This window comes from Pipistrellus hanaki (genome assembly GCF_964339955.1).
Source record: "Pipistrellus hanaki genome assembly, chromosome: 8".
NCBI classification, from domain to species: Eukaryota; Metazoa; Chordata; class Mammalia; order Chiroptera; family Vespertilionidae; genus Pipistrellus; species Pipistrellus hanaki.
The window spans coordinates 3502309-3515132 of record NC_140510.1 but is presented as its reverse complement, the minus strand read 5'-3'; the positions used below and the strand labels follow the sequence as shown (position 1 = coordinate 3515132).

Genomic DNA, 12824 nt, shown 5'->3' with positions numbered 1-12824 from the left:
GTTGACACCCTACACCCTACACGTACCTGGATTGGCTGGTGAATGATGTGCTGGACTGCTGGTGGAGCTGCTGCAGCGTTTGGCAACTGGGAAGTCGGCCTCAGGACTGTGGTTACTTTAGAACTAGACATCACAGCAGCAGCTGCTGCACCTGGAAAATATTTTTTTCATTAGTAGACTCAAAATTTAAATAGTTCTCATTATATTCCTTGGGACTATAATCAGAATTAATAAAACTCAATGTCAGTATTCAGTGGAAATTCTTCCTATTTCATCACATAGGAAATTAAGAAACTGTGCACTCAGGGCTGAGATTTAACAAGTTTACTGATCTGTATTGCTTCTTAAAACACATTCTTAAATGAAATTCGGTGTTTTTTTTTTTATTTTCTTAGCTGCAAGTATGTAGCAATGAAGCAGTGAGGAGCCTGTTTTGGTGCCTCTGCTGATGCAGGCCAACCCTCCAACAATCTAACCACCAGACAGACAGGGAAGGTCCACCAGATCCACCGCTGCCTTTGCACCGTCAGCGCAATGCCAACGCTGTGACAGGCAGAAGATGACTCAGTATATTCATGGACAGTTTTGATCTTACAAAGATGCCTTGCCATCTGTGAGCCTCACCTTGTGACTTACAAAGTTACATTAAGCCAGAGTAAACCTGATTTTGCATTTTTTAACCTAATTTTGCAAGCAATGATTTTATTTTATTTTTAAATATATTTTATTGATTTTTTACAGAGAGGAAGGGAGAGAGATAGAGAGCTAGAAAGGTCGATGAGAGAGAAACATCGACCAGCTGCCTCCTGCACACCCCCCACCAGGGATGTGCCTGCAACCAATGTACATGCCCTTGACCGGAATCAAACCAGGGACCCTTCAGCCCGCAGACCGACGCTCTACCACTGAGCCAAACCAGTCTCGGCGCAAGCAATGATTTTATACACTCCATGAGAAAGTAACATTTTTGACCAGGAAGTTGAAAAACCTCATTAAATTTAATAAATCATAACTGACTTGAACTTAATTGCAAGACATCTTACTGCTATGAGAATAAAAAATTTTGGTTAAAACTTTAAACATATAGGAATTAGTATTTGCAACTCATCAGTATTTGTATTTGCAATTTATTAAAAATAAGACCATGTTTAGGCTATCATAGCCTTGGGGAGTTCTTTAAAAAGGACCATTTTTAGACATTAAAAATCTAAATTGCAGAAACCAAAATGGCTGCATAGGTAAACGCCTAACTGCAGCCTCACACAACAATTTCAATAAAATACAACTAAAATATAAAGTGGACATTATCCAGAACTACAGGAAAGTTGACTGACTGAAAATTCTACAACTAGAAGAAAAGAGAAAACCAGAAGGAAAATCAGAGGAGCTGTAAAAGCCTAAAATACGGAGACATGGTGCGCACGTGGGGAGAGGACGGAGCCGGAGAGGAGGGGTGGCTGAGTGGCTGGTTGGTGTTCCCTAGTGGGAAGGAGATAAAAGCTCCAGACTGTGCTGAACCCCAGTTCCGACTGCATTGAACCCCAGTTCTGGGCCAGACCCTGAGGACCCAGGCTCATACAGAGGGATTCTAGGCTGTAAGGCGGAAACTCGGGGGAGCGACGAAAAGCAGATCCTGGAGTGGCGCACATTGCACGCAGAGGACTGACTGTTTACTGTGCGCTGGATTGCTCTAGCAGGAAGGAGACAAAAGCTCCAAACTGCACTGAACCCCACTTCCAACTGCACTGAATCCCAGTTGCAGGCTCGTTGGGGGAGAGACTAGACTGTCTGGTAGTGGGCGAAACTCGAGGGCACCTTTCTGTCACAGGTGCTTGCAGGGAGTACCAAAGGACACTGAGGAACACTGAGACTCAGGAACCGCATAGGGCGGGGCTAACCGGAAGCCAAGGCTGTAGGCTCCATCCTGAAACTCCACCCCATCCAAGCTGAGCACAGAGGCTTTTGAATAAGGCTGTCTCCCCACAGACACACAGATGATCCTCACAGCCAATTGGCCTGGAGGTCAGTTCCTTCCAGTGATACCAATAACAATTAAGATTTAACTACAAAAGACTGTAAACACAGTCCACAAAGGGGTGCACCAAGAGTGTCCACCTCAGATAACTGGGAGGCTGACCCACTGAACCACATAGGACACCTTAGCATACAAAGCCACCCTACCAACTCAGAGAAGCAGCAAAAATGCCAAGACAAGGAAACAGATCACAAATGAAAGAAATGGAGGACAAAAAGCGACTGGATATAGAGTTCAAAACCATGCTTATAAGGTTTTTCAAGGATTTCTTAGAAAAGGCCGATAAAATAAACGAGACCTATGAGGATATGAAAAGGGAGCAACTAGAAATAAAGAATACATTGTCTGAAATAAAAAATATTATACAGAGTCCTAAAAACAGAATGGAAGATTGCAAGAATCAATTAAAAGATTTGGAACACAAAGACCCAGAGGACACTCCTCCGCAGAAGCAAGATGTCAAGAGAATCTAGAAAGTTGAAGATAGTGTAAGAAACCTCTAGGACAACTTTAAGCGAACCAACATCAGAATTATGGGGTCCCAGAAGATGAGAAAGAGCAAGATACCAAAAACATACTGAAAGAAATAGTGACAGAAAACTTCCCCCACCTGGGGAAAGAAATAGACTTACAAGTGCAGGAAGCACACAGAACTACAAACAAGAGGAATCCAAAGAGGACCACACCAAGACACATCATAATTAAGATTCCAAGAGCAAAAGACAGAGAATATTAAAAGCAGCAAGAGAAAAGCAGGTAGTTACCTATAAAGGAGCACCCATAGGATTGTCAGCTGATTTCTCAACAGAAACCATGCATGCCAGACGGGAATGGCAAGAAATATTCAAGGTGATGAATAGCAAGAACCTACAGCCAAAATTACTCTACCCAGCAAAGCTATCACTCAGAATCGAAGGCCAGATAAAGAGCTTCACAAATAAAAAAAAAGCTAAAGGAGTTCATCACCACCAAACCAGAATTATATGAATTGCTGAAGGGGGCTATTTAGGAAGAGGAAGAAAATAAAGATAAAAATTAGGAACAACAGATTCGTAACTATCAACAAGTGAATCTAAAAACCAAGGGAATTAAAAAATCTGATGAACAATATTAACTGTTGAATGTAATAGAATCAGAGGTATGGAAGGGGAGTGGACAGACGATTCTCAGGGAAAAGGGGAGTGGGAGGTGCGGGAAGAGACTGAATATAAACTGTGCACCTATGGATGAGGACAATGGGAGGTGGTGAAAGAGCAGAGGGTGGGGTGGGAACCTGGTGGAGGGGGGAAAAAATGAGGAACTTTTGTAACAATATGAACAATAAAGATTAAAAAAAAAATCTAAGTTGCTTTAAGTTTACACACACATACACATACTTGTTGTATCTATAAAAAGCACATACTACATGATGCTAAAAACATGTACTGCCCTTATTTCTACTGTCTTGTCATGTGAATAAACTGGTTCCGGATATGTTTTGTGTAACCGTATCTTCTACCAAATGTATACTGCATTTCAAGAATTTGAACAAAACGTGCAGACTTTACCTCGAGGTAAATGCGAAGCTCCGATGTGCAGCGGTGGCCCAGGAGTGCTGCTGCGGATAATGGACATCTGCACGTTGGTGGTCATGATGTGGTGCAGGTTACTGGGATGGCCCTGCAACAGACACGAGGCAATGTTCTCCCCCTGCGAGTCGAAGCCCCTGTGGCTTAGATGTTACTTCTGGTAGGTCCGCGGTCTCCAAATGTGGACCAGCTGCTCATTTCAGAGTGCCTCGCCCAGGGAAGGACACTGAGCTCTTCCCACAGCATGCTGCACGGTGGCCTGTGGGCAGGCCCGGTGAGTGACTGTGAACACATCCACTAGCTGGACTCGGGACACATGCCACAACTGACTGGCCACTTCTGGACACTCTCATCTTCATATTACTCTTTCAGGCTTGTTTTCTGTCGTGGCCAAAAGCTTATTTTTTTTTCCTATTCTCACCATTTCCTTTGCATGCCATTGCAGTCATCCATTCTTTATGCTCTGTTTCTAAGTAAATGTCAGCATCCAGCAAATACTCCTATACTGGTTCTTCAGTTCACCCCTACACACCCCTTCCTCATATTCTCCCAACCCTAATGCCAGTGTTTCTCGTGTGTGTGTGTTTGGGGGCAGGGCAGGAGGCGGGTGGGGGGAGGGGGCAGACAACTTCTTAGAGTACTCAGCAATGGGACAAAAGTAAAACACAATGCACCTTTTTGGAATACCGATTTTTTTTTTCCCTTGAAAACTTAAAAGGGAAAGTTTTGAGGTTTAGAATTTTTCATGGGTAATTTAAAATATTTAAGTAAATCAAATACTGTATATATTATGCAGAAGAATTACATTTTCAAAAAAAAAATTTTAAGTTAAAACACAAGACTTTAAGTCCTAGCCAGTGTGATTCAGTGGATAGTGTCTGTCTGCAGACCAAAGGTTCCCAGATTCAATTCCATTCGAGTGCATGTACCTCAGTTGCAGGCTCCTCCCTGGCCCAGGCTGTGGTCAGGGCATATGCAGGAGGCAACAAATCCATGTTTCTCTCACATCAATATTTCTGTCTTCCCTCTCTCTTCCACTCTCTAAAAATCAATGGAAAAATAACACACACACACACACACCAAAACCCCCAAAAGACTTAAAAATAACTGTTCCTGATCGGTGGACTGCTAGAGAACCCGCCAGTCACTCAAGAGAGATACAGTTGCTGTCCTCAGAGCAAAACCTAGAAAAGCAATACTGCTGTGCGAGCTCTCAACCCACCCACATGCGGAACTACAACCAAGCACCACCGGGCTCTGAGCGCAAGGACACGGACTGTCTTCTCTAGATCTGTATCTCAGGGCAGGCAGTGCCTCACCCAGAGCAGATCTCGGCCTTTACTGGCCAAACGACAGACCACTGTGCATTTGGTTTTATTCACCGTAGCTACTTCTCTCTCAAACCTACCATCTTCCTCTTGCAGATATGAATGCCTGTTTAACTTTTTACTTAGTGCAGTGCCTAATACACTGCTGACATTCAATAAATAATGGTCTAGTTTGGCATCTCAGTTTGAAAATCAATAGATTAAGAGGGGAAAACCTGTTGTCCACTGATGGTCGCCACAGGAATGGCTGAAGCTTGAGGAATGCTGCTCTCCATGGTAACTGTGACCTGCCCTGGAACCTTGGGAGGGAGTGACAAGGTAGAAGGTGGAGCAGGAGCGATGGGACGGCTAGGCATCGTGGGCTTCGGGGGCGGCTGCAAACCGAAAAGCACACGGAACGTTACCCACAGCGTTGCATGAGTAACGTATTTCGTGTTAAAGTTAAAAGTACACAAGTCAACTCTGGAGGGGGCAGACAACTTCTTAGAGTACTCAGCAATGGGACAAAAGGAAAGATGCCAGAAGCCTTGTATGTTTCCTCTCATCATAGCTTTTCCGCTGGAGGATCAGCACAGATGAGGAACATGCAAAACAAGTCTGTCATTTGCTCAAAGACACACGAAGAGCAACAACGGGAACGGGCATAAAGTCCAGATCTATACGGCTTACAGCCCACATTCTCCTATACAATGCTGCCTCCCCCAGGAGTGAGCAGAAGCGAGCAAACCTCACAGGAACTGAAACATGACTACAAGCTAATATACAAGGCAATATTCTCATTTATCCCCAAATTAGCAAGCTATTAAAAGAAAACCTAGGGCCTAGCTGGTTTGGCTCAGCAGATAGAGTGTCGGCCTACGAACTGCTGGGTCCCAGGTTTGATTCTGATCAAGGGCATATGCCAGAGTTGTGGGCTCAATCCTCAGTGTGGGGCGTGCAGAAGGCAGCTGATCAATGAGTCCCTCTCTCTCCCTCTCTGACATCAAGAAAAATATATCTTAAAAAACGAACAAAAAAATGACACACACACACACAAAATAAAACTTTGGCCCTGGCCAGGGGCTCAGTTGGCTGGAGTGCCCTCCCATACCCTGAAAGGGTGTGGGTTCAATTCTCCGTCAGAGCACATAGCTAGGTTGTGGGTTTAATCCCCACCCAGTGCATGTATGGAAGGCAGCCAATGATGTTCCCTCTCACATGGATGTTTCTCTCTCTCTCCCTCTCTCTCTCTCTCTCTAAAAAAGATAAGTAACCATATCCTTGGGTGAAGATTAAAACCAAACCAAACCTTGGCAAAGAGTGCCACTCCAGTCCTAGCCAGTTTGACTTGGTGGATCGAGTGTCGGCCTGTGGACGAAAGGGTCCCAGGTTCAAATCCAGTCAAGGGCACAGGCCTGAGTTGCGGCTCAATTCTCAGTGGGGGCATGCAAGAGGCAGCCAATCAAAGATGTCTCCCTCATCATTGATGTTTCTCTCTCTCCCTTCCTTTCCGAAATCAATTAAGAAAAAAAAAAAAAAAAAAAAAGAGTGCTACTCCCAGAGAATCATTGATCAGCTGAGTTAGCATGTCTATAACTTGAATAAAATCAATGTCAAATGAGTACTGGAAAAGTTCCTAAGATGACACTGCGGAACAGCAGAACTCCGAGTTCCAAGAAGAGCTGAACTGATAGGTCAAAGCAAACTATGGTACTAGGACACAGCCTCAAACGTGGTGAAAATGGTCAGCAATATCACAGCCAGTCCTTAGCTGTGGTTCAATGTGAAGTTTTAAAGCTCTGCGTTACCTTCATAAGGCCCTCCGAAAAGGAGAGCGGCACTGCAGGCGTCAGGTGTGCTGGTGGGGCTGTCACGGCCACAGGGGTGCCCGATGCCACGGCGTGGTGTGCAGGCAGCATCTGCACCTGCGGATAGGGCCTTACCACCACCGGCTCCTGCTTCTCTTCCCGGGCCTGGAGGGAGCTGCTGGATCCCAGGTGCTCCCTGGCTGTGACTTCAGCATCTCGAGAAGACTCATCATTGACTAGTGAAGATGAAGAAGGGTAGCAGAGCATGTCATGCCTTTCCAATAGTGATTAATATAATAGCATATACTAGAGTGGAACTTGCAGTTAATGTCAGTTGATAAACTGACAATTTCCTTGCAAGGTGTTCTTAAGAGAATTTGGGCACTAAGTTCCCCTGATGGAGAGCAAACCAAAAGTCACACCTGTGAGACTTATTTTGGTTCCTGTGGCTTTCCCATTCCTATGAACCAAGCACTTGACAACTACTAAAATGAGCTCAAATTATTGAAAGAGCAATACATGATATAATTTCATTTGAAATATTTATTTAAAATGTCATAAAAACTGCCGTAACTGGTTTGGCTCAGTGGAAAATGTCATAAAAACTAACATTAAAAAGATAATCTAAGCCCTAGCTACTGTGGCTCAATTGGTTGGAACATCATCCTAGACAACTGAAGGGTCAGGGGTTCAATTCCAGTCAAGCACATATTAGGTTGTATGTTTAATCTCTGCTCTGGGGCAAATTATTATTACTTTGTTTTGTTTTGTAATGAAGGGCATTTTTTTTTTTCCAGATTCTTTTTTTTTCTTTCTTTTAATCCTCACCCAAGGATGTGTTTTCACTGATCTTAAGAGATGGATGGAGAGCCGAAACCGGTTTGGCTCAGTGGTAGAGCATCGGTCTGCGGACTGAAAGGTCCCAGGTTCGATTCCGGTCAAGGGCATGTACCTGAGTTGCGGGCACATCCCCAGTAGGGGGTGTGCAAGAGGCAGCCGGTCAATGTTTCTCTCTCATCGACGTTTCTAGCTCTCTATATCTCTCCCTTCCTCTCTGTAAAAAATCAATAAAATATATTTAAAAAAAAAAAAAAAAAAAAAGAGATGGATGGAGAGAGAGAAACATAGACATGAGAAAGACACTGATTGGTTGGCTCCAGCATAAACCCCCACTGGGGCCAGGGATGGAGCCTGCAACTGAGATACTCTTGATCGGAATCAAACCCAGGACCCTTCAGTTTGTAGGCTGTGGCTTTATCCACTGAGCCAAACTGACCAGGGCTATTTAACTTTTTAATTGAAATAAAACCCTCAAAAAGTGCACAAATGTTAACTGTACAGTTCAATGATCTTGAACAAACTGAATACACGCGAGTAACCAACACCCCAGATCAAGAAACACAACAACCCAGACAGCGTGGCTGTGGGTGAGCGTTGACCTTTGATCTAGGAGATCACGGTTCGGCTCCCAGTTAGGGCACATGCCCTGGTTGTGGGATTTGTCCAGTGTGGGGCGTATAGGATGCAGCCAATCAATGATGCTCTCTCATCTCTGTTTCTATCTCCCTCTCCTTCTCCCTTCCTCTCTGAAATCAATATATATGCATAGAGGCCCTGGTGCACAAAATCTCATACACGGGGAGGCGTGGAGGGGAACCTCGGCCCGGCCTGCGCCCTCTTGCAGTCCAGAAAAGTCAAAGCTGTAGTGATAGAAAACACAACAATGGTTTTTAAGGAGTAAATGTAGAAGAGAATTCACTGCAAAGGGCCATGATTGAACTTGTTAGATAGGAAATGTTCTATATCATGATTATGGTGTGGTTACAGTACTGTGTACTTTTTTTTTTTTTTAAATATATTTTATTGATTTTTCACAGAGAGGAAGAGAGAGGGATAGAGAGTTAGAAACATCGATGAGAGAGAATCATCGATCAGCTGCCTCTTGCACACCCCCTACTGGGGATGTGCCCGCAACCAAGGTACATGCCCTTGCCCGGAATCGAACCCGGGACCTTTCAGTCTGCAGGCCGACGCTCTATCCACTGAGCCAAACCGGTCCCGGCAGTACTGTGTACTTTTATAAAAATGTACCTAATTTTAAACGAGGAATTAGTGGATTTTATGTGTAAACTGTACTTCAGTAAGGCTGATTTAAAAAATGTAAAAAAAAAAAAAAGCCCAGCTGGTGTGGCTCAGTATAGATTGGTAATCCATGAACCAAGAAGTTGCTGGTTCTATTCGTGGTCAGGTCACATGCCCAGGTTGCAGGCAGAGAATCACTGATTGGCTGCCTCTTGCACATATCACACTGGGGATCTACCATGCAACCAGGTTTGTACAATGACTGAGAATCGAATTCTTGGTTCATGGGTGGACCACTGGTCCACACTGGCTGGGCTACATATATACTTTGAGTCTTCATTAAATTTTAGGAAAAATTTTCCAAAAGTACAAGTGTTAGGTGAAAAGATAAATATATATTTAATATTTTGGCATATTGACTTTTCTCCCAGATCAGATTTTTCTAAATTTTATATTTATATATATATATATATATATATATATATATATATATATATATATATATATATATTGGTTTTTACAGAGAGGGAGAGCTAGAAACATCGATGCGAGAGAAACATCAATCAGCTGCCTCCTGCACACCCCCCACTGGGGATGTGCCCGCAACCAATGTACATGCCCTTGACCAGAATCAAACCTGGGACCCTTCAGTCCGCAGACAGACGCGCCACCACTGAGCCAAACTGGTTTCTATTATGTTTTTGAGGCTCATCCATGTGGTTGTGTATACCAGTAAGTCTGTTTCCTTTTATTGCTTTGTGTTCCATTGAATGGAGAAAACAAACTTTGCTTATCTAGTAACCAGGTGAGAAAATGTGGGTTGTGCCGAAACTGGTTAGGCTCAGTGGATAGAGCGTCGGTCTGCGGACTGAAAGGTCCCAGGTTCGATTCTGGTCAAGGGCATGTACATTGGTTGCGGGCACATCTCCTGTAGAGTGTGTGCAGGAGGCAGCTGGTCGATGTTTCTCTGTCATTGATGTTTCTCTCTCTTCCTCTCCCTTCCTCTCCGTTAAAAATCAATAAAATAAAATTTTAAAAATGTGGGTTGTTTTCAGTTTGTGGCTATCCCATATAATAAAAGCCTAACGCTAAGTGTCTGACCAATCAGTTGCTATGATGTGCACTGACCACCAGGGGGCAGGTGCTCCAACCAGTAGATTAGCTTCAATGTCTTGATTAGTGTAGCTATAACAAAGTCTTGAAGTAAGACAGCAGAGTTCTCCAAATTTCTCTCCCCAGCCAGCCACTTCCCACAGTCCCTCCCCATCCAGCCAGCTCCAATTGTCCTTGATCAGGAATGGGAGAGACTGACTGGACATGGGCCAGACACACCCTGGACAAATCTGTGCATGGGGCCAGATTCAGCCTGATCCCTGCAGACCAGGCCAAGGGACCCCACTGGTGCATGAATCCATGCACTGGGCCTCTCGTTATGAATAATTTTCAATAAACATTGAAGGGTAAATCTTTCAATGTATGATGTCTTGGGTAAATACCTATGAATGGGACTGCTGGGTTGGATAGTAATTGTGTATTTATGTAATCTTATAAGATACAAAATGTTTCTGAAGGTGGCTAGATTACTTTGCATTTCTAAAAACAATGTATGAGTTCTACTTACTCCATAGACATCAGAGCTTGGTATTGGTGGTCTTTTCATTTTAATGACTTCAGTGGATGTGTAGTTTCCTACTGAGGTTTCAATTTGCACTGCCCCGAGGGTTAATTCTGTTGAGTATCTTTTATGTGCTTATTTGACATTAAAGAAGTCTTCGGTAAAAGTATCTATTCAAATATTTTGCCCATTAAAAAACAATCAGGATGTTTGTCTTTTTACTATTGAATTACAAGAGTTCTTTATGAATTTAGGATAGAAGTCCTTTGTAGATACATTTATTGCAAATTTTTTCTCAATCTGTGGCATACCTTTTTATTTTATTAACAGTATCTTGACAAGCAGTCATTTTTAATGTATCAGTTGCTTCTTTATACAGTGTGGGGGGTTTTTGTGTGATGTCGGGCCATTTTTACTTATTCTAAGTTGGCAAAGTTTCTCCAATGTTTTGCTTTAGAAAATTTAACTTTTGAATTAGATCCATGATGACACATTTGGTGTTATTTTTGTGTATGGTGCAGGTAAAGGTCAAGGTTCATTTCCCCCCACATGTGTATTTTGGTGTTCTGGCATTATTTTGTTGGAAAAAAACTATCACTTCCCTATTGAATTACCTATGTACAATATTTTTGTTAAAAATCAAGTGACCATTATGTGTGGATTTACTTATACTTTGTTCCAATGATACATACCTCTATCTTTATGCCAAAACTACACTGTCTTGATTAGTGTAGCTATAACAAAGTCTTGAAGTAAGACAGCAGAGTTCTCCAAATTTCTCTTTTTAGTCAATAGTGCTTTGGCTATTTTATTTAAGGTCTTCAGATTTCCACATAAATTTTACATTTAGGCCGTCAATTTTTACACTGAGCCTGATGGGGTTTTTATTAGAATTTCTTTGAACCTTAGATCCCTTTGGTAGAACTGATCCCTTAAAAATACTGAGTTTTCTGCTCTAGCCAGTTTGGCTCAGTGGATAGAGGGTCAGCTGGGTCCTGGGTTCAATTCCAATCAAGGGCACATACTGGTAGCAGCTTGATTCCTGGCCCTGGTCAGGTACATGTGGGAGGCAACCAATCAAAGTGTCTCTCTCACATAGATGTTTCTCTCTCTCCCCCGCCTTTCCACTCTCTCTAAAATGAAATGAAAATAATACCCTTGGGTGAAGATTAATGAAAGAAATAAAATCCTGAGTTTTTCAACTTTGCTGGTGTGGCTCAGTTGGTTGTCCCATGCACTGAAAAGTTGCTGGCTTGATCCTGGGGGTGGGAGGGACTGACATTGTCGGAGACAACCTCCAATAGATGTTTCTATCTCTCTCCCCGTATAAAAATAAACTATTTAAAAAAATACTGAGAACCAAGATGGCGGCATAGGTACTTGCTGCCTCTCACAACCACAACAAAATTACAACTGAAAGGCAGAACTACCACCACCTAGGACCACAGGAAAGCTGGCTGAGTGGAAGTTCCACAGCTAGAGAGGTGAAGAAAGCGCAGTGATAGTGGTAAGAGGTGCGGAGGTGCAGAAAGTGTTGGCACATGGATGTGCTGCTCTTTTAATCGGGAGGGGGATACAAGCTCCCACTGCCTCTGAACTCAAGTTCTGGGTGAGACTCTGGGGGACCCGGCACATATGGGGTGAAACTGGACTGTCTGACAACAGGACAGTAATGCAAGGTCGGCTTTCTCTCAGAGGTGCTCGCAGTGATCATTGTTCCTGCAAGGGGATGTGGGACGTGGAGATGCGGGGACCTGTCCAGTGCAGGGCTGACTGGCAGCCATTGCTGTTTACTCTGCCTTGGTGATTCCCAGAGACCCTGCCCCACCCAATTTACAACAACCCAACTCAAGCTGTACGCATTGGTTTTTGCATAGGAGTAGCCTGTCCTTTCTCTGCCTAAAGCCTGTCCAACTGCAGCTGGGTCAAAGATTGCCGGAGCTTCCAAATGAAGGCCCAAGGCCCAGTAGCAGTAGCCTGCCTTGCTTCACAGCTGGGCCCCGTCTGGGCACCTCCAAACCCCATACAAAGAGGAGGAATCTGCAGATCTCTCTGTAGCTCCCGCTGGCTAGCCCCAGACAGTAGCTGACCATGCACCTCCTTGGGGATCCAAGTGCCAGTGTACCCAGTGGTCAGTATGAGACCATGCTGGGCTACAACTCTTCACATCCATAAGAGTCACACTCAAGGGGAAGACTCAGTGAATACCAAATCCCCACTGAAGCAAGTTCTGCCCCATAAGGGTGTCTCCTGCACAACAGATCTTCCAGTGTAGACACAGCTGATCTTCACAGTCAACTGGCCTGGAGGTCAATTCCTCCCAGGGATACCAACAACAATCAAGGCTTAACTACAACAAGACTGTGCATGCAGCCCACAAGGAGTGCACCAAGAGTGTCCACCTCAGGT

General features: G+C 43.9%; 1 protein-coding gene across 1 annotated transcript in view; it reads right to left on the bottom strand.

Moving 5' to 3' along the window:
* Positions 1–12824, bottom strand: part of SAP130 (Sin3A associated protein 130) — a 92878-nt gene that overhangs the window by 70917 nt on the left and 9137 nt on the right. The window contains exons 3-6 of the mRNA XM_084891997.1: positions 6719–6954; positions 5147–5305; positions 3583–3694; positions 27–151 (exon numbers count right to left, since the gene is read on the bottom strand). Of these exons, the coding sequence (XP_084748123.1) occupies positions 27–151; positions 3583–3694; positions 5147–5305; positions 6719–6954 (632 nt within the window). The remainder of the gene's footprint in view (positions 1–26; positions 152–3582; positions 3695–5146; positions 5306–6718; positions 6955–12824) is intronic.